The 22668-nt window shown below is 38.9% G+C and overlaps 1 protein-coding gene across 5 annotated transcripts in view; it reads left to right on the plus strand.

Moving 5' to 3' along the window:
- The window catches only part of usp54a (ubiquitin specific peptidase 54a), a 51551-nt gene that overhangs the window by 13521 nt on the left and 15362 nt on the right, over positions 1-22668 (plus strand). For all 5 annotated transcript variants that reach the window (XM_084092284.1, XM_084092283.1, XM_084092286.1 and 2 more), the window contains exons 2-7: positions 7469-8066; positions 15071-15163; positions 17351-17485; positions 18431-18544; positions 20780-20862; positions 22484-22589. In XM_084092284.1, the coding sequence (XP_083948410.1) occupies positions 7920-8066; positions 15071-15163; positions 17351-17485; positions 18431-18544; positions 20780-20862; positions 22484-22589 (678 nt within the window). In that variant the 5' untranslated portion in view covers positions 7469-7919. The remainder of the gene's footprint in view (positions 1-7468; positions 8067-15070; positions 15164-17350; positions 17486-18430; positions 18545-20779; positions 20863-22483; positions 22590-22668) is intronic.

Raw genomic sequence — 22668 nt, forward strand, 5'->3', positions numbered from 1 at the left:
GACCCACAAATATTGCCCCATTGCATTATATTATACATTATATTCAACATTAAATATAGTAGTTTATTACTGTTACTGAAAATCTGTAAACTTGTTTTTTTTTCTAACTCGGTACACTTGGCTTTCAATGCAGGCATAAGCCACCTGGGCAGATTAATGCACTACCTGATGAGAATAAACAATCTAAAAACGCTTTGTAAAAATCATACTACCAAAACTAAAAACGCAATATGGTGAGTTAAATTATGCTTTCACTTCAGGGAGAGTCACTTTAAATTGTTAGCGCTTTCACTTTGAGGAAAGCGTGTCAAAATGACTATTCCCAAACTGGAAATGGTTAGTTCAGCCAAAATGTTTAATTATCTCTTGATTTACGCCCTCTCGTGAACACAGGGGACTGAAAAGACCTTTTGTCACAGATATTCTTGTGATACCAATGTCACATTAAAATACCAAGAGTTAAAAAAATTTGTTGGATTATTTGTTGCGGTCTTAATATTCAAAATGTTTCAGTCCTTTTGAGTGGAAGTTCCCCAAACTGGAAGTGCCACCCATAATTTAAAATGTAGTAGACTCGTTCGGAAAAAGGTGTACTGGCTGCTCAAGAATCACTTAAACCTTTGCAGGTCAGCTCTGGTAGTCACATGTCTAATTGCACTGATGTGAAATCTGGCTAAACCCTTGGCAGAGTCAGCTTCAGATCAAACAGACCACACTAACAGGCTTTGGCACACAAAATAAAGTGTTCGTTGGGAAAAATCCTGTTGATAGTAATGCCACAGTAACGCAATGGGCGCTGTGAGTTCCTGTATACTGACGCTGAGGTTGCTTTATTTCTTCTTGATACGTAGGATTTGCTGCGTTTCACAGAACTAAGACATGCCGACTATTGCTTGAATATACTCATTTGTCATCTTCACTTGTTTGTTCATTTGCATTATTAATATTATAAGCCTGGAATGTCTAAACTTCCTCCCCCATCTGTTTTAAGCATTGGCTCCCAAAGTGTGTACGAAAAGTGAGAAAACATACTCCTAATATGTTTTTATGAAGAATGTTGTAACAATGTTAAAGGTTCAGGTAAGGAGGATGCCTAACCCTAACGCAAAACACTATTCATATTACGATGCTTTGGCTTATTAAAGAGCCTACAAAACTTTAAAACTGAACATAATTGCAGGCTGTCAGTCAGTGCAGTTATATTATGCCAGCAGGTGGCGGCAAGGGACTGTCTCTATGAGTGAGTCATCATCAAAATGTTCATTCAACTAAAATGCTGATTCATTCATGAATGAAAAAAGGTGTTGAATGATTGATGAGCAATACGTCACCTGGGTAACGCTAAAGTTTCACTTCACAGAGATCACTGGCATTGATTTAATGCATTGAACAGCATGACGCCAGTCATGGGAAATCCCCTTAAACGTTGAAATGATACTACGACAAAGATATCGCTTTCAACTTTTGACAAAGTTGATGGCAAACTGATTTTTTCACGAATATGACTTGATCTAAAGAAGGACAGACGCAGGTAATCACACACGCTCAGTTTCCCTATCGCTGTCTGCTCTTTGTGTGTGTGTGTGTGGCGGAGCTGCTTGAGCCCTGAGACCGAGAGAGCAGATCACAGAGGCAGCAAATCAGGTTCGCATCCCTAATTAAAACCATTTAAAAATCATAATATTGCATAGTGCTATTGTGAAATCAATCAAAAGTCTGCAATTCAGTTAAATAAATATATGTCCTGCGGGTTTCAGGGTGAAGAGCAACATTTTTATTTTTTACATGAATTCTCGATTACTAAAATAATCGCTTGTGACAGCCCTAGTTTTAATATATTGTGCAGCATTAGAAAAGTCTAATAATGCAGTTCATGGATTCTCGTCTGTGGAATGCCCCACTTCCGGTATTTTGCTGGTTATTTGACACATTTTTAAATCTGATGATCAGTTCTGTGGGGATGTGCACTGATGGAGAAGCCTGTCCATTGACTTCATCCTGCAGGTTTAATGGCAAATCATGAAAGTCGTCGTTGTGCAGCCAACCATAGACTCAGAGTATCCCTCTGCATGTTTTTTTTTTATTGCACTACTTTATTGTGCGGAGCTTGGATTGTTTTTTGTAAGTGAGTGTATAAAAAAAAAAAAAATGTAACCTGTTCTAATTAGAATGCCGCCACCTTTCGAAATTCACTCGCTGGACTCCGTTTCCAGTCCTATGACATGCTAACTACAAAAACAGTTTACTTAGACTTGAAAATAGCTACCCTGCAGTTTTCTGCCATTGCTTGTTTTCAACATTTTGAATGGGATGGCTCCTTTGTTTCTGTGGCCTTATGGGACATCCAACTCATCTGACTATGCTTTTACAGGCTCTTTAGCTGGGATGTATGCATATTCAGAAAAAGGATTTACATAGATTGATTTGTTGAAGTGACACAAGTGTTATTCCAGATTATAAAAAAGAAAAGAAAAAAGTTTCTAACAGTTTCATTAACTTGTGTTAGTTACAGCACTGAAGCTAATACTGATGTGACTGCAGTGGTTACTGACAGGCTAAATTTGCCCTGCTATGGTTGCATTCTCCGTCTTACTCTGTGCTGTGAAGAGAGAGCTTGTAGCGTACTGGCCCAGATTCAGGTGGCCTCAAAGCTTCACAGATGGTACGAGGGAAATGCAGTTGCTTGTGCCAGGGCAAAGTGATGCTCACTAGCTCATGCTTACAGGAGGATGACTAAACTCTCCAACCATGGGCCACATCCTCTGATCCCTTGGTATGTGATCTATGGCATGCATTTATTCAGTATCTTTTGTATGACAAATTTGTTTTTGTTTTTTTTATGCTTAAAGGTGCAGCAAGCCATTTCTGGTGACCGCTGTTGATATTTGAAATCATCAAAACAAATACACCCCTACCCAAAAGGATCCCACCCCTATCACATTCACATATATGCTATTCAACACAGGCAATGACTATTGCAGAATCTGCGGTGCCTACCGGGCATGATGTCATCAATAAGTGAAAACAATATGTGTTACAATGTTAATTCATGTTGAATGTCTAATTGTTTAGCTCCTCTACTCCTTCGATGGCAAAGTCATCCCTTCCATCCCAAAAAACAAACATGTTTTCATGAACAGCCCCCTACATAACACCATAGTCCAAGTTTATTACAAATGTGACAAGATTAAGGGGTTATAGCGGTCACTAAAAGGGGAACAAAAAGAAAAAACATATTAGGAGTATGTTTTCTCACTTTTCGTACACACTTTGGGAGCCGATGCTTAAAACAGATGGGGGAGGAAGTTTAGACATTCCAGGCTTATAATATTAATAATGCAAATGAACAAACAAGTGAAGATGACAAATGAGTATATTCAAGCAATAGTCGGCATGTCTTAGTTCTGTGAAACACAGCAAATCCTACGTATCAAGAAGAAATAAAGCAACCTCAGCGTCAGTTTTTAGTCCTTCCTGTTCCTTAAGGTCTTTCTTGCCTGATCGTAACCCTTCTTTTAAAAGTTATATTCCCCTGGCCTTTTCCTCTTTTGTATTTTCTCTGCCATCTCCCTTGTTCTGTTAATGTCTGTCTTGTGCACTGAGCTGTCTCTCCTCCCCCATCATGAGTATATACGCCCCTTGCTGCTGATTGGCTACAAGTGTGTTTTGGTGCTACAAGCGTGTTTTAAAAATCGATTACTGCACCTTTAAGTAATTTTTGGAATAGTGCATAGAAACATAAGGACACTGTTTGTGCCTGGCTGTATCTTGTGCTTGACCACCCTATGTGCTTGCACCTCATCCTTCCAAAAACAGCACCAGGTCTTGGTCTCCATGGCAACCGCAACCCACCCTGTCTTATTTCTGTTTAGTGGAAAATAACTGTGTTTCAGCCTGGACCTGTGCTTCCTCAGCACCGGGCTCCTGCTGCGGGATGATGTCAGCCTGGGTCTGATGGAGACAGTGGAGAGCGTATCATTCAGGGATGGGCCTTTTTCTGTTTCCTATCGCCCTACTTAGCTTCTCTCAGACGGTAAAATAACCCAAGCCGCTAGCGTGAACATTCAAGGTTTACTTGTCCTTTTGCACTCCACAAGCGGCCTTTAATAAGTAGGTTAAGGCTGATTACGTAAGCAGAGTTATGTCTTATTAATATAATTATCTGGACAGAGAATATCCCAAACATAGCTTTTGCCGCATGCAAGCCTGTCCACTATCTGTCTAAACAGCATTGTTCATTTGGCATCTGATGATAAGATGGCAAAAAGCCTCTGCCGAAACAGCCTCTAAATCACTTTCACTTAAGTAAACTGTAGAGAAGCTTTGGCCAGATAGCTTGCTTGTTTATCATTCACTTTCAGTGATAGAAATGGGGTGCCAGGACTATCAGGCTCATCCAACTGCACTGTCGCCTGGCGACATGTTTCCCTCAAGCTTTTGTCCCTGTTGGATATTTTCTCACTGTTGTTTCAAGTGAAGGTTTGGCAAAGCGGTCGGTGTCAGACTGAGGTGTGAAGCTTCTCGCCAGTGAGACATTACAGACTCCATTAGTGCCACAAATGTGCCCTGCTGGATTGAAAATGTCAGATAGCTGCGTCAGAGCTGGTGGCTGGGAGGGATGGAATTCTCTCACCCCTGATGGCTAAATGGGCATCGCTGTTCCCGGCAGAGTCTATTATTGCAGGAATAATCCTGTGACACCTTATGTTAGATTTGGTCGGGGATCCATCACCTTCGGCTTCTTGGCTTTTCATAGTGGTTTTCCTAAAATGGAAATTGCCTTACTTGCATGATGATTTGCTCCGTATTGCAGATGAAGTTGATGCAGTTGACCTTTGTTCTCTTAGATCTCTTGTTCCTTGAGGCCTGCAGAGGCTGTTTGGTGCTCAGCATTGTTTGTCTGTATGAGGTGAACTGGTGGTTGTACTAGTGCTTGTTGATCAGAGAGTGGAGTCGTGTGATGGTGGAGCTTAAGCCAGGCTAAAGCATCATATCGTTACCTTCGTAAAATAATTGCCCAAGTCATTTTTTCAGGTTTCTCAGAAAACACACAAAAAATCATTTTTGTCAAAAATTGACTTAGGCAATTATTTTAGGAAGGTGACGATATGTAATTAGAGGCTTGCATTAGGCATACACATATTGGCATGAATTGCATTTTATTTGACACCATCATAGGGCCGTGTATCACCAAGAATCTGGTGATGTGATATGGATCATGATACAATATCTTGCAATTCTGTAAGAAAGGCTATATATTGCAATATTATTATTTTTTTTTAACTGTCATAAAGAACACCACCATATGCATAAAACCTGAGCAAATCTAAACGCTCAGCAGCACGGAATACAAACATACAAACATGACTCTTGTCGATCTCTTTAGTGGTACCTTTTATAGTGGAAGCAAAATGAATCCGCACTGTGGCGGGAGCTGGTATAATTTTATAGTCTTATGAGTTGGGTTTGCTAATGCTAACGCTAGCGATGCACTCTTGCGCTTCTTCCCTTCAGGTTACGTTCTGAGATTACACTGCCATCTAGCGGTCGATTTAAACTGAACACAAAGCCACGGACATGAATCTTGGATGTAAACAAATATCGACCGTGTTTTTGAGAATCGATACAGTATCGCCAAATATAATATTGCGATATTCATGTGTATCGATATTTTATTACACCCCTAGTATATCCATGTTTTTTTTTGTTTTTTTGAGGACATTGAGTGAATCTCTGAGACATGCTTGTTTATCCGCTTGTGGTTCACCAAAACCATGTTTACAAGAACTTACTACAGTGCCCAGCAAGACAGTCTTAGCCACTGTCTGGGAGCTAATGAGGACCTTACAGTAAACACTGCTAGTTCTGTTTTCTGCCAGACAGGATAATCCACCGTCTGATCAAGATAATCTGTCTGCCTGACCTGCCGTTCGACCTACTTCACCCCCTGCTGACCAAGCAGAGGCACAGTACACAGCCTACCTGGGAAAAAGAACCCACCATAAGTGTATGCACATTTTTTGTGATGTCTTCAATGTTAAAGTACTTTCTACTATCCTAGATAAATGTGCAGAGACATCTAAGTAAGCTATTTTTTTTTTTTTTTTGGTTGAATTCCCCAAACAAAGTAAACTTCTAAGCTTTGTGGCACTTTTAACATTGCTTGGCTTGTTTGCATGGCCCAGTGATTCAGTAATACCTGGAGAGAGTTATCAGTTAGCTTTCCTACTCATCACATGGTCACTGTTCCCCTTCAAAGCTTTGACAAATCTGTCCGAAAGACTAATGCAGATGAGTGTTTAAAAGAGGACATTATACCCTGTTGTTTATAGGCAAAGCATATTTTAAGAGCGAGTTTAGGCGTTAATGTGGTTTCAAAGCCATAAACACAGACATGGAATCCAGTGACATCAGCAGTGTAAGGTCAGCCGGTTACTCACAGCTGGATAAACACACATCCTGGTAGAATTTCTTTCTACATTTCAGTCTCAATCAGTACTTTTTCTTTGTAAATATTTTTCTCCTGTTCATCCATTCTCTTTGGCTCTTGTCATCTTTGTTCATTTCTGCCTTTTCCTGTCAGTCTGTGGTCCTCCCACCTCTCTTGTTTTATTCTGCGTTCCTTGAAAACTGCCCTCAAGTCTGCATTCGTTAAAAGCACATCAGACGGTGATGGAAATTTGCTAAACTCTTGAGAGGAACGGCTCTAAGCTGCGGCTTTTAAACTTCCTGCCAGGAGTTCGATGTAAAACCTAAATGTTGCAGGCAATGGATGTGGTCCTCTTTGGACGTCTTTCTAGCCTTAATGCATGTGCACAGGCTGGCTGAGTGCTGGTAACATAGCTAAGGCCACCAGTGGGAGAGTGGTTTAAGAGCTGTGATTATTTTATCACTTGTTGAGTTATGTCAGAGTGTTGTGTCTGGAAGGTCGACCTGTAAGTCATGTGTCAGTGCAGGACATCACCAGTCAGCTAAGGGATGTTCTTTATGCTGGCTTGGAGTGGGACAAACAGATAACAGATCCCTGACTGGGGCCACAATGGAAATAAGCCCTAGGGATTTATTGTGTTTTCCTGACTTTGTTTTTTTTGTTTCTTTTATAATGTATGGTGCAAAGCTGTATCGTATTTTAAAGAAAAGGGTCAAATAAAATCAATCAATCAATCAATAAATCCTTGTCTGCTCCCAAGTGTTATTTTAGTCAGCAGGATGAGATCTGAGTCAGATTGTATAGGAAATTTCACAGCTACGGTGTTAAGACGTTACTGTTTGTGTTTTACTTGTTTTGAGTCTATGCTCACTTTCACAGAATTTTCATTTTGGGAGTACTATCCTTTTAAGGGTTCCTATGGTCATGGAAAACCTTGAAATATTAGGAAATGTGTTTGATTTAAACAAAATAAAAAATTTAAACAAAATTTGATTGTGTGTGAGATGTTAACATTTTTATTTATTTTTATTTTTTCAGATATACAGTGTTGTGAAGATTCACGCCTTGTGTGACCTGTTTACAAGTAGGACAAGACTCTTGCCGTCAGTCTGCACACTGTTGCTTCTGTTTAATGGTGTAGCACAGAACGCAGTAGTGAAGATCACCACACCTCCTACAACCCAAAAGTATAGTAGTGTGAAATTCCACAACCAAGTCCCAGAGAGCAGTTAATAAGGCCAAGAGGCAGCATTTGCTTTTTTGTCTGATGCAAGAGGACAACAAGAAGCCAACACCCTTGGATGAAAGTTTCCCCAGAACAAATGTATATATTTTATATTTTCTGATTGCAAAAACAGACCATTGAACTTTTTTAAGAAATATTTGCATCTTTTGGATACAACACTAATGCATTTCTCCTCGGCTTTGGAAAGATGAACATGAGATTAAGCGGAGGGACGATTTAGAGTTTGCGCAGATTTCCTCCACCATGTCATGGAAAAGAAACTATTTTGCATCTGGCAGCAGTGGGTTACAGGGCATATTCACCCCACGAACCATGACATCAATCGCCCCCAGCAAAGGACTCATCAACGAGCCGGGACAGAACAGCTGCTTCCTGAACAGCGCTCTACAGGTAGGACGACATATGTTCATGCTATAAACACATCTTACATGTTACCTCCTTTTAATTTCAGAAATCTGATCAGGGACTTATAGTACAAATAGTTTCTCATGACTTTTGACACAAATTATTAGTCTTTATTTGGTGCTTTTAGGGATGTATCACAGATGTATCAAGTGACTCAGTGTGGTCTCTATTAAACTTTGCACACTTGGAGGAAAACCCACATGAGCTTGCCGTGATGTTTTCATCAACTGTTCGGATCTACTTTTGCTTTGTAGGCTGCGAGGATAAATATTTTGCATATTCTTTCATTAATTAATGACTTGTGCGTTGCGTGACCTCAATAGATGCTTCCTCTCATGGGCGAAATTGTGCTCCCCTCATGATTAGCCATTTAAAGCAACAAGTCAAGCGGCTAGATGCATATGGCAGCAGTAGGAACGGTGCACTGGCTCTTCACTCGTAGCTCTCCTCGCATGAGCGCCATTAGACAGAAACCACTGTGCCTTTTATCCATTGTGCTGCTCGTTGGAGCCTGCGTTAGATTTAGTGATGATTCAAGCACTGTCTGCACTAGACCCCACAAACAACTGTCAGACGCACACTGTCCTGGCCGGTAATTACCCTGCACAGCAACCTGCCATTACTCACCCTCTATTTTTGGATTACTGTATAATCAGCTATATGGAAATAAAGGGGCTTAGCTGGCTGATAATATGTCTAAAGCTACAAATTAGCCAGTCAGTTATGACTGGTTTGGGGGGTTGGGTGTTTGAGGGAGTGTCGCGGCTGGATTGTCTGTTGCCATGAAGATTAACAATATGGCAAAACCCGGGGGTGAAAACAGTAATCCTGTTTTCCAAAACGTATATCTAAACATCCTTGATATACTTGAAATGCAAATGGAGAATGAAGTCTTTAAAATGTAACAAAATTGAGATTAAGTCAACAGTGGCTGGTCGTATTGAGCGGCCAGTGAAGGCCAGTGAAGGCCAGTGAAGGTCAGTAAAAGAAAACATCCATTAGAATAGGATTACACTAATAAATCCTTGTAATATTTCTTGCAACGAGAGTGGTAGGGGACATGTTATACTTGGAGCTCAATGGCGACTGACTGGACTGAGCTGCCAGGAGTGGCGGTAACCAAACAGTCGGACATGAATGAAAAGAAATAAATATTAATTGTTGGTTTAAAAAAGTTTTAAAAAAGTATTTTTTTAAGCAATTTACAGAAAATAGAAAATGATTGTAACTGTTTTATTTAATGAGCCTAAATGTATAAATCTCTAGTAGTTGTCTTAACTTGGTTGGCAGGTCAGCTGACTTGCCAGTGGATGGGGCCATCCTTAAAAATATTCTTGTTTGCCGTAACCCGACCGACCCTGTCAATTTAGTACCGACCCAATTATTTATTTATTTTCCCTTTTAGTCCGACCGACTTGCCGGTTGTAAACTTGCGTTAAGACCGACCGATTTTTTTTTTTAACTCTTCAAACAACTAATACAAATGCAATAAAATAATATTAGTTATTAAGTACTGTGAATATAAATTGCCTAGACCTACATACAAACATAAGCTACGTTCTTTCTTTTAAATAAAAACCCGTGGCGCGTCATATGATTGTTTACACCATTGGTTTACGCATGTCACACTACGGCCTGTAGACTAAGTTCGCTTCGTTTCATTCACTGTCAATGGTTCGCGCTTGGTAATGATGGCTGCGGCTTTATCAAATTACTCTAAAGATTATTTCATTTTTATATGTTGTTGAATATGGTTTATTAAAAAATAAACATGTGAGAGCGTGTTATAGGCTATATGTCATGTTATAGTCAGATATGACGACGTTACTGCAACACGCATCGCCGCAGATGAGAAGCTGAGCATCTATTCATCAAGCCAACGTGCAAACTATCGCAAATCAAAGTGAAAGTAAGTCGCTGACGCTTAACACACAATCATCTTCATTAAATGTAAAGAAACGAAATGATCTTACCAGGGCTGTTTCCGCTTTCTCTTATTGCGGGCTTTGATTCAGAAATTTTAGCTGATGATCAATAAAATAATGCATCTCATAACTGTTGCTTTCGGTGACGTGCACTCCATTAAATCTGCATATAGCGGGAATTGAAGATCGGATTTATATACGCAAAAAAAAAAAAACACATTTATGTAACCAGGTGTGATAAATCAGACAGCAATCCGATCTGAGAAAACGCATGAAGTGGCCTGGTGTAAACAGCCCCTAGACATCGGTGAAAAACTAAATAGAGATGCATTGTTAATGTAACACATTAACATGTTTTTTTCATAGGTATTACATTGCATGTTAATGCAATTAACTGTCATTTTGTGAATTCTAAAGTCAATTTAATTTATTTATTTCCCTCTGAAAATCCACTTTAGTTGATATTTAGTGGCTTCTTTCTTGATTCTGACCCAGTCAGTGACGTCACGATATGAAAATTAGTTTAAATTCATACATATGTAATCACCATGACAAATTTTTTTTTTCATTGAATCTTGAAAAAAAAAATATAGACCTACCTACCGACCCTTTTTTCTTTTTTTTTGCTGTTACTGCAAACCAAAATATTTTTAAGGATGGCCTGGTGGCAGGTCACGTGACCTGTCAGTGGCGGCTTCTGTCGGCCAGCTGAAGATTGAACCCCCACTCCTTAATTAAGTAAAAGAAAAGAGCCAGTTGGTGGGAAAAATTACATTCTTCACTCTTGTTATAATTATTAACTTATGTTACATTCAATACACATGCATGAAGTTTAAAACAAAGGGGATAGCCTCGTGAAAAAAAGAAAAAACATTACATCGCGGTTGCGGCTGCTTGCCATCCCCCATTGTTGGTTTGTCAGTATCGTGGTATTACAATATTGTGGTTATTGCGACAGCGTTGAAACAAGTTTCCTCAGAAATCACAGACAAATCTGTGACCCTAGGCCATTTAATACTGTGGATAAATCTATTAATACTGGTTTATTAATCTATTAATACCGGTTTAATACTGTGGATAAATTTATATATATTCATATAAAAATATCACAATTATATTCTATAATATAAATAATGTTCTGAACTGCTGGCAAGCTAAAAAAGAAAAATAAATAAATCATTCTTCACTGAACCCTGAAATTGTTAGGTCAGGTTTGTTCTTGAAATAAACATGTTGCACATGGTGTGAAATGGTCACATTCCGTGAAGGAAAGTCTTCACATGACCGCTCACATTATTTGAATGTTTGATGAGCTGAAGAAAGTAACTCAGTTTCAGTCAGTCATAGTAATTTTCATTCCGTTTCAGTCTATCTCTCTTTTTCATCGGCTCTGCCTCCTGTCTGCTTTCCGTTCCCTGGATCTGAAGCGTGTAATTTGGTTAGTGATGGGCCGTGGTGTCCATCTTTGCAGAGGGCTATCTCTGATCTGTCCAGTTTGGGGATTCGTGTAGTTTTGCTCGCTCTTATTGAACTAATCTTTCAAGCAACGTCCTATTGCAGTTCATGTATTTCACAATGACAATCTCCACAGTTTATCAGTTTCAGCTGCTTTTCATCTAAAAAGACCATTTCTTAAAAGATTGTCTAAAGTTTCCTTGATCCTGCTGGCATTTATTTGTTTTGCACAGATTTTTTTTTAAACCGTCAAATTGTCTTTAGTTTCAACTGTCCCTTTACAGGGGCTTGACATTCCCCTCAGTGATGACGGTGAGTCAGAACATTGCTTTAATGAGCAGATGTGACCCAGGTTGGCAAGCGAACACCTGTACTATTTGTAAGGTCCTGCAGGCTTCTCATCAATACGGCCAGTCGCATCCCATACAACTATACAACTCTACTGGACAGTTGAAAAGCTGGATTTTGTTGTTAGACATTCTCAGAGGCAAACTCAATGGCATGTCAAAAGCTCCCAGAACTTCAGTGTCAAATCAGTGATGTCAAATCAATAGAAGGGGACACTGTGCCCTGATGTTGACCGCTTGAGACATGGACACACTAGCTAGTCCATGGCCACTGGCTGAGAATGTCCCTGTGTGTCTGCAGAGCTGCGTACATACACCCAGAGACCAGGATTTGCTTATTGTTAGAAAAGTCCTGAAAATATCTTTATATCATTGTCTAAGGTGTTTGGTTCTGTTTCTTTCTTTTCCAGTGCAGTTAGAATGTATTTAAACAATATTAATGTTCATATGTTGTATTATTAAAAAAAGCTGTTTTGCTTAATTCCTTTTTTTTTAACCCTATTTATCCAACCCATCTCCTGAAGGTATAATAAATAAAACTGTTTTTACGTCATCTTTTTATCATATCAATATTTTTATAGTGTACTTAATATTATTTAATATTTTACAATTATTTAAAACTATTGCTTACAATTTTTTTAGTATCAAATTATCCTGTTATTGTAATTGTACAGGAAACTACAAGACAACCATAAATTCATTAGCACTTGCCGGACAATGATGGCTCACATGGCAAAGCATTGCTGATTGGTCCATAACTTTCAGCATGTTCTTACTAGGAGTGGAAATCTTTTCGACTCTCACGATTCCATTCTTGTGGTCACAATTCTGACATGTCTTATTTAAGGCTATTTTCTATTCGTTAAAATATTGATATAGGAATTGTTGTTGTCAAGTTAGCTTCATTTGTCCCCCGTGGCAAGCCTGTGCGCTCTCTAAACTGTCCGGGTGCTCCACTGTTCTTTGTTCTGTCAACATCACGTTATTAACATATATATTTTACATGTTAATAATGTGATGTTGACGGAATAAAGTAAAAAAAAAAAAAAAATATATATATTTTTTCTTTTAAATACATGTTTTAAAAACTTGTGTGAATTTCTTTCTTCTGTGAAACAAAATATATATTGAGAATGTCACAAATCATTGGTCAAAACTGAATCGATTAGAATAGTTAGAAGACAGAGTCGGGATTCATATGTGAATCAACCCCCCACCTCCACCCCTAATTCTTAATTACTCTTTTTCAACCTGTCCCGAAACACTCAGATCTTTATATTTGAGCCCTGCTTGCCAAGGTTTCGTGTAAACCGTCACCAGTTGATTTTCCTAAACAATTACTTCCTAAGGCCATTGCAAACAAAACAAAAAATTTGTACGATGGATACTGTGATAGTGCTGTTTAAGTTCTCTTTTGGGCAAACATTTACATTTAAGCTTTTGTTTAAGCTAAGACTGCATTGCATTTCAAGCATTTTATTCACTTGCCTTACAGTTCCTTTTGCCATGCAAAGAGCGTCAGCAGAAGGTCATATAGGGTGAGCTGAATGACCTTAGAGATCAATGCTGTTGAGTGTTGTTATTGTGCAGAGACACATTCAGTGCCCCAACTGCACTCAAACAGATTTTTTCTGATTTGTGTCTGAAATTACTCTCTAAAATTGATTCTGTCAGCACTACAGATTTTTAAAGGGTTTTTCAAAGTAAAGCGAACACACAGCTCTGCGCAAGACATTTGACTGAAGTAGGTCTTACAGTTCATTAGCTATGTTTTCATCCACCTATTTTTATGTGCATTTTGGGATATTGCATAAAAAAAACACTGGATGGATACTGCGCAAAAATTGAAAGAATGCGCATTAATAACGTATACGCTCAATTGAGTCAGATAAACTTTTTATCCAATAAGAAAACAAGCATAAACTGTCGCGAAAACACATTTACTGAATAAATTCCTCGATGCGCATCAAAAAACTTTGCAATGAGACGGCATAACAGGACTAACCAGCGGTTGTTCTGAAATGCCCGAGCAAAGTCTGTCGTCAAAGGGGTTCAGTATAATTACCTCCTATAACTGTCTTATACAACTGTGTTCCCAAACAGCAGACATCTATCTCCGAAAGCAAAATAACTTTGCATTTCGTCCGTGCGCTCTGAGGCGCAAGTAATTTATTATATACGAAATTATTATATACACATTGGCTTCTCCTACTGCTGCAACTTCCATTTTTCTTAGTGATCATTAGCGCCAACTTATCAGGAAGTGACGACTTTGTTCTCTTTGGCTCACTGGATGGAAACGGTGCTTTATTTTCAAATGTTTTATGCGATATTCCAATTTTGCACATAAGTTAAATTAGCAACTTCTGATGGAAACATAGCTATTGACAGAGTTTATCACTATTAGAGTTAAGATCTGTTGAGGTGAAGTTTGACAGCAGATTCATTTGGGTAACTGAGTTGTGTTTAGTGGGACTGACAGCTCTCTCAATAATTCAGCATGCAAGCGTGTAGATGTGCCGGACGAGCAGCGGGGCCATGGCACACAGTCTCAGCTCATGGCAGGCAGGTGGGGTCAGGACGGCCTCCGCAGCCTCCTGGGCATGGCCAGATGGGAGGTGTATATGATTGTGTGTCTGTGCGTGCGTGCAAGCTGCCCGGCAGGAAGCTAGCAGGTCTTTGTTTGTTCCGCTGACATTCTGCATCATCCTTCTTCTGGAGATGCATACATTCCTCAAGATGAAAGACTAAAGCTGGGAAGCATGCTCATCACTTCATCTCACACTCAGAATTTCCTCTGCTTGGTAACCTGCTCCCTGTTTCTTCAAACTCTTGGATAAATCACATGGGCTTATCAGATCTTTGACACCTGATTGGTAAGACATAATTGCTTCTCTCATGTGATTGGATGAGATTGGATTATGAGGTGTCAAGAAAGCTGAATTTAGGAGATTGCTGAAGAAAGGTGTCTGTCAGCATCAGATACAGCTTGCAAAATCTCCGTCTCCAAACTGGCTTCTGTTCTTAAGATGTCGTGCCCTCCTGAGAGAGACATTTAAGAAGGGGTGGAAAGTCAACTGCAGGCGGTGCAGAGCAGCAAGTGCTTTTTAGTGCTTAGGCATTTTAGAAGGTGTCTTGAAGACTGTCTGACACTTGATTCAACCTTGTCTTTCAGAGAGCTTTTATATCATGCACAGTCAGCTTCAAAGATCAGAGGTCTATGTAAACATTGCTTTGGTCTAATTTCTCATTTTTCTTACAGGTTCTCTGGCATCTGGATATCTTTCGGCGAAGTTTCCGGCAGCTCACCACACACAAGTGCATGGAAGACTCGTGCATCTTCTGCGCTCTGAAGGTAAAGCACTGAGCCCATCAGGTTTTTAACATTATTCATGATGCATTTAAATCATGGAGCTGACTGGGATCTCTGCTCCATTATAGCTTTTCTAATTCAGTAGTTTCCTTTTTTTTATATGAAGCCTAATGCGTTTCTACCATCTGTGTATGCTTTAAGATTCTGAAGAGTTATGAAACATTAATAGTGAACTTTATTGTTGAAGCAGAGAGATAATTGGGTTTACCCAGGTTTTTTTGTTGTTGTTGTTGTTGTTGTTGTTGTAGGTAGTCACACATTTGTTTTTTTAAGGCATAGTTCACCCAAAAATGACATGATTAAGTTAAGGTAATGTTCATTCTCGTGTTGTGCCAAGCCTGTATGACTTTCTTTCTTCTGTGGAACGTAAAAGAGGATATTTTGAGAAATGTCTCAGTGGAAAGAAAGAAAGTCATACAGGTTTGGAATGACATTAAGCAGTAATTATTTTTTTTATGTTGGTTTAGCCTAACTGATTACCATTTCGGTAAGTCTATAAAGAACAGCACCCAACAACTCCATTACACCACTGTGCATTCACTTATTTCATGTTTTGTTTGCATAAGTTACTCAAATTTATGTAACCACTATTCATTCTCAAATGAGAACCAAAGACAATAATTCACTTGCCATTTAGTTGAATTATTTTCATTATATGTATGGTTTATTTTAATGATTATTTAGGCCTAATTATTTTGTCAAAAAGCACAAATGACCAATTATTTAAAAACACTGGATGTTTGTTGGACACCAAAACACAAAAATCATTGTTATATCAGTTTAAAGCTTAAAGTTTAAAGCTTCCAAACATTGCTTTATCTCTTGTGCTGTTGGCAGACCTTTTAACCTGTATTGTATTATGTTTATGTTTATGTACTATTAAGACATGAAGTATATGGTAAAGCATTATAAGGAATAGATGTGTGTCAAAAAACTAGCCGTCATGTGTTTAACTAGAGCTGCATGACAAGCAGTGTTGTGGGTATGCAACTCTTGCCGTGCCATTCCTTTTTCCGTCCCTTTTTTTTGTCCCTCCCTCCCTCCCTCCCTCTCAATTTATATTAGATTCCTTTTTAATGTTCAGGAGTGCCATTGGCGCTTTCCATCAAATGTTCAATAACTCAGCTGGAAATTAGAGCGCTCTCTCCTGAGCCCTGTGCCAGTGCAGTAGGGGGCTGCCTGTCTGCTCTCACACACAGGACTGGGACAATATGTCTGTCAGCCTGTCCGCTCTCTCTCATGGGTATAATACTGCCTCTGTATTCAGCTGTCTGTGTTTCTCTGACTTTACTCCAGTATGTTTCACTGTCAGTGCATAAGTCCAGGGTATATCTTGCTTCAAACCTCTCAGAGTTTTCAGCCTTCAAAGCAAAGATGTTAATCCCATAATGACTCAGTTTACTGAAGAGTTTCTTATATCAGCACAGAAGTCTTGCAGACAGGCATGTCTTGCTTTCTTACAGCATGGGTAACCTTAGGTGTGTTCATATATACCAGGAGACACTTAATTATGCAGGGTTTAAATGTGGCTTAAGAGGGGAAAAGAGACCGCTTTTAAAGGGATAGTTCACCCCAAAATGAAAATTCATTCAATTACTCGCATGTCGCACATATGATGTTCTTTTTTCTGTAAAACACAAGCAAAAATGTTTTTTAAGAATGTCACTGCTCTTTTTCATACAAAGCAAAAAGTTATGATTATTGGCTACATTTAAAAGTATTCTGAAGCCATTCAAATGCAGTGTTTGTGGAACAAACCAAAATGTAAGCTGTTATTTGCTGATTTGTAACATCATTTACTTATTTGAATAGTGCAGAAACTTAAACATGTCTTATTCATTTTCCAACATCATGTTTTAAAAGGTTTTAAAAATATCATACAACTTTTTGTTTAAATTGTTTTCCCAGGTGCCCTTTTAAAGCCCACTGTAGAATTTTAGAAACAAATGCAAAAATTGTACCTTATCTGTCTCTAAAAAGTGTATATTAGTGCTTTAGAGTAGTAATATATATACGTAAGGTACTACTATGAACCTTTTAGGGGTCCTTTTAAGGGTACTGGCCCAGTGAAGAGTGTTTTTTTTTTTTTTTTTTTTTAGAAACTGGGTGGCAAACTGTTGGTAATGTTCTCTTTGATTAACATTAACAGAAAGCTGTTTGTTTTTTCAGAGCATCTTTGCGCAGTTCCAGTTCAGCAGTGAGAAGGTGCTGCCCTCTGATGCTCTCCGCTGTGCTCTGGCCAAAACCTTCCAGGATGAGCAGCGATTCCAGCTTGGCATTATGGATGACGCAGCTGAGTGTTTCGTAAGGGCTCTTGACTCTTTACCATCACTCTTTTCTTTCACTTCCCTCCCCCTTTAAAGCATTACTGCTTTTCCTCCTATTCTCCTCCATATCCTTGCTCTTTCCATCTTCTTTAGTATGCTTTCACATGCCACATTGTACTCTCCGCTGATGAGGTAGATTTTCTTGATGAGGATATTGCTTTGTCTTAAATATTTCTTGTGTACATTGTTAGCTCAGCTTATGACATGTGTCTTGAGTCCATCAGTACAAGTAGAAGGAAGATGTTTGTTATCCTCTTGGCCCTGTAACTATATCTCTATCTCAGTCTTTTCCTTTCATTGTTGCTTGCATGTCTGCTTCCATGTCAGTTTTCGGTAGGATGATTGATAGTACAGATAGCTGCGATGCGATCCACTGAAAAGTAAACCTTCCTGTTTGACGCTGTAATCTTTTGTAATCACAGAGAGAGACATCTCCTATTTTACACAGTGATTAATTTCCTCCTAATGGCTCATTTTAAAGGCCATAGCATCATAACATATAAGATAAAGAATGGCTCCCTGTCTCAGCCCCTCTCGACTGCTGGTTTAGCAACATTGTACAATGTGCTGACCAGTAAGAACTGCAACCACAAACTGCAAATGCAATTTTTTTCCTTTTAACCACTATTGTTGTCTGGCCGTTATGCAAGACTGGAGACACTGGTGAAGGGCAGATGCTTGAACTTTCAACATTTCCAGCAGAACACAACCATTACCCCCCCCCCCCATCCCCCCAATCCCCCCCCATAACCCAATTTCCTTAGCCATAACCCTCAGCCAAAAGAGTTATCCACAGACTCACCCACTGGACAGTGAGAATCAATTAACATGAGACATGCAGGAAACACGCTGTTTCTCTTCAGTTGGATTTTGATTGGAGCACACTACGTGTTAATATTTTAGCAATAATTCTCTTTTGCAGGAGAATATCCTCATGAGGATCCACTTTCACATCTCTGATGAGACCAAGGAGGACATCTGCACAGCCAAACACTGCATCCCTCACCAGAAGTTTGCCATGACACTCTTTGAGCAGGTAAATCCCCTTAAATAACAAGCAATTAGTAGTAACAATTAACAAGTATCTTTTATTCTGTCAAATGGTTTTTTTATTCAAACAACAAATAGCCTTGAAATAATTACAGGTTCCAGGATTAATTTTCTTATATGCAAAAAAAATTAAATAAAAAACAATAAATAAAATAAAATAAATTACTATAACCAACACCCCATCCCCCGCCTGTTAATATACAATCCAGTGACATTAATACACAGCACTTAAGTCAACCTACAATACAGTGCATTAAGGAGTAACATTCCTATTGAGGTAGCAGATGAAAGAAACAGTAGTAACAGTTTCTTGGCTGTTATCAGACAATATGTGAGAAATTTCTTTTGAGCCACTGTTCAACGAATATATATGGTTAGAATGTCCTAATATAATGAGCACTGGGTCTGGTTCCAAGTTTACATTAAGTACATCTGAAAGCATTTTAAAAACCTCACACCAGAATCCCTGTATTTTATGGCAGAAAATAAAACTATGGGCTAAATCAGCATCCTCTGATTTGCACTTATCACAAAGAGGCGAGACATTGGGGAAAATCCTATGTAATTTCTTTTTTGAGAAATGTAATCTATGTAAGACCTTAAATTGAATGAGGCATAATCTTGTATTGACCGATTGTTTATCAGTATCCTCTAAACCATTTAATTCTGTCAAACCTCTTCAGAGATTCCAATCCCCATCTCTCGCTCCCATTCCTCTCTAATCAAGCTTGTAGAGGGAGAAGTAGCTGCTTGTAACTTTCCATAAATTAAAGATAACTGATTTTTGTTTCCTCTAAACTGAATGACACAATCATCACCGATTGAGGGCGGGACCTCATCCAGGGCGACATTATGTGTACGCAAGTAATTCCTTATCTGTAAAAATCTGAAAAAAATATTTTTTGGAAGGTTGTATTTCTGTTGTAGTTGCGTAAAGGAAGCTAACGCCCCATCAATATAAAGGTCCTTGACTGTGCATATACCCAATTCCTTCCATTGATTAAAGGTCGAATCCAACCTCGAAGGGGGAAATGATGGGTTATTTGCGATCGGGATTAAGAGGGAGAGTGATTTTATATTAAGGTAATCTCTTATCTGTCTCCAAATGCGTAACTGACTTTTTATGACAAAACCATTAACTACGGTTTGGTCTAATATCACTGGGGAAAGCAGCACTGCTCCAAGATCATAGGGATGGCAGTAATCCCGCTCCATCTGAAGCCATTCTGGGGCATTAGCTGACTGTTCCAACCATAGTGCAAAAACTTGTAAGTGAGTGGCCCAGTAATAAATGCGAAATTCCGGAAGGGCCAACCCCCCCTCATGTTTGGGTTTACAAAGGTGTATTTTTTTGATTCTGTGTCCCTTATAGTTCCATAGAAAAGGAAGAACAATCGAATCTAGGTGTTTAAAGAAGGACTTGGGCAAAAGTATTAGAATATTACCAAATAAATATAATATTTGAGGTAGAAATATCATTTTTATCGCATTTATTCTGCCAATTAAGGAGATCGGGAGAGTTTTCCAATAGTATATACAGGTTTGTAACTTGGATAGTAAGGGGTTGAAATTAGCTTTGAGGAGTAAATTATATTTAGAAGTAACCACTATTCCTAAATATGTATTTTCTTCTGTGGAAACTTTAAATGGGGAGGAGTTTATTACAGATAAATCCTTCAGGCCAATGGGCATGAGTTCACTTTTTTAAAAATTTACTTTAAAGCCAGAACATTTTCCAAAGTTAGTAATAGTTTCGAGTATAACAGGAAGGCTCACTTGAGGTTGGGTGTATCTTTTATTTTGAAGGCAGCATGAAATCCATTGGAAATGTATTTAACTTCCATAATGGGACATATTTCTGAATGGCAGAATATTTGTTGGGGAAAAAAATCTAAAATGGTATACATTAGGATTTGATTTGACACGCAATTGATGTCTTTTTGCTCACTTTTAAAGTATTTATTTGGCTATAAATACCTCCTTATAATTATGTATTTGTAAATAATTTTTTAAGATCATCATAAATGACTTGAAAAATAAAAGTTATTTTAGATCATAGTAAAGTCATATAAAACTAACGAAAATTAATTGTATCAATTGTAAATTAATTTATTGTATTGAACCCTAATACGCCTAGTTTTTAATATACAGTAATGTTTACCACTCTGTCCATTTTTATAGAAAGGATTACTTAACAGATATTGTTTGCTTTCTAATTTAGTGTGTGTGCAGCAACTGTGGAGCCTCCTCAGACCCCTTACCCTTCATTCAGATGGTCCACTACATCTCCACCACCTCTTTGTGGTGAGCAAAAACATCCCTGCAGCACATACACATGCACAACAGTGAGTGATGCTAAAGAATGAGGTCATTTTGAAAGCTGGGACCAAAAAGAGCCACACTGTGCACGGCACAGAAAACATCATGTCCTATACTCTTCTCCAGCTGAGCAAATGAGCTCTGCGCCACATCAAACACAGTGAAATCAATCAGAACAGAAAGAGATTCCCTCAATGGCCAAGAGCACATGGCAACAGCCAGCTTAAATATTACTCTAGGTCTCCTGGCCACTGCTTTTTATCATGGGTGATGAGCGGCCAGATCCGAAGCCGAGCCACACAGCAGAGCAGCTCCCCTTGAACTTCTGCAGTCAGACTTTGTCAGCATCTGCTTTTAGAGCTGCGAGTTGCGAGTGCAGTCTGGATTACTGCATTCAGACTGCCAGTGCGGCAGATACTTTGCGCCGTGAACAAACAGACGTAAGCACAACAACAATGAAAGGGCTTCATGAATATTCCAATATGTGGCTCTGTGATTAAGGAGGATTTTTATGACGATAGCTGATATTGCTATTACTGTGTAAAACACTGAACCTGAGTACTGTTACTGTCCAAGTACTGTCGCAAGGATTACAACTAATGGATTAATAAATTAGTACAATACAAATATTTAAAGTTATTCAGCTAAGCAATATTCTCTGCCTCAAAGCTTCTGCCTGATCTGCCTCTCTGCCTACTGCCTACATGGAACGTTAAGTGCAGTCTACATAGGCAGGCTCTGATTGGTTTCAATATGCAACATGAAAGGAATGATTCAATATTCTAATAATAATAAATGTACTTAACACATTTTAAATAAAAAAATCTGACTATACTTTTCAGTACTGTATCCACAGTATATAAGTGTAAGTATATTTAGCTTATCATTAGGATCCCATAATTTGGAAAAACGTATCTGAGGGAGACATAATACGTTTCCTAACTTTTGAGACAATCTTTATGGACATGCCTTTGAATTCCGCTCAGCAACTGGCCCATTAATATATAATTCAACTCATGTTTGGTCAAAGATGTGAGCATATAGGCTGTTTTCCAGCAGCTTTAAACATGGCTCTCATTCAGTCAAAATTTCTAAGCCAGGAGATTTTAGATCATTTTATAATATTGTGTATTTGAATGTCAGTGGGAATATTTATATTAAAAGTATTGTATGGAATGATGACGAAGTCTCCCTTGTGTATATACACACTCTCACTCAGAGGAGCATGTACAGGTAACATTGTGACATTGGCAAGACTGTCACCCTGAGACCTGCCTGAGCTGCGATGTTGCTCCAGGCACGCAGTGTTGCAGTGTCTTTGAGATGCAGTGACCTCTGCTGCAACAATAACTTCAAACCTGTCTGGACAATGACCTCAGAAACACCCTCCTGAATACAAAAACACTGTACACAAATGCACCCAAACACTTGAATCGCTTATTTAGGTTAGTGTTACAAATTCCATTTGAAGTCATATAGTAATTATAGGCTGTTTACTAAATCAAAGGCAGCAAATACAAACACTTCACCCATAATTACAGATATGAGAGCTGCAGTTTATTGCTTGTGATATCTTAACGTATGACATGTGTTGGTTATGCTACAGTAACCAGGCAGTGCGAATGCTGGAATGCCGAGAGAAGCCCACCCCAGACATGTTTGGAGAGCTGTTGAGGAACGCCAGCACCGTGGGAGACCTGCGCAACTGCCCGGTTAGCATTACTACACAGCGCCACACACTCAGATCCATCAAATCAAGTGCTAATTAGGCATAATGAAGCCTGGGACAGT

This window comes from Abramis brama (genome assembly GCF_963993115.1).
Source record: "Abramis brama genome assembly, chromosome: 19".
NCBI lineage: Eukaryota > Metazoa > Chordata > Actinopteri > Cypriniformes > Leuciscidae > Abramis > Abramis brama.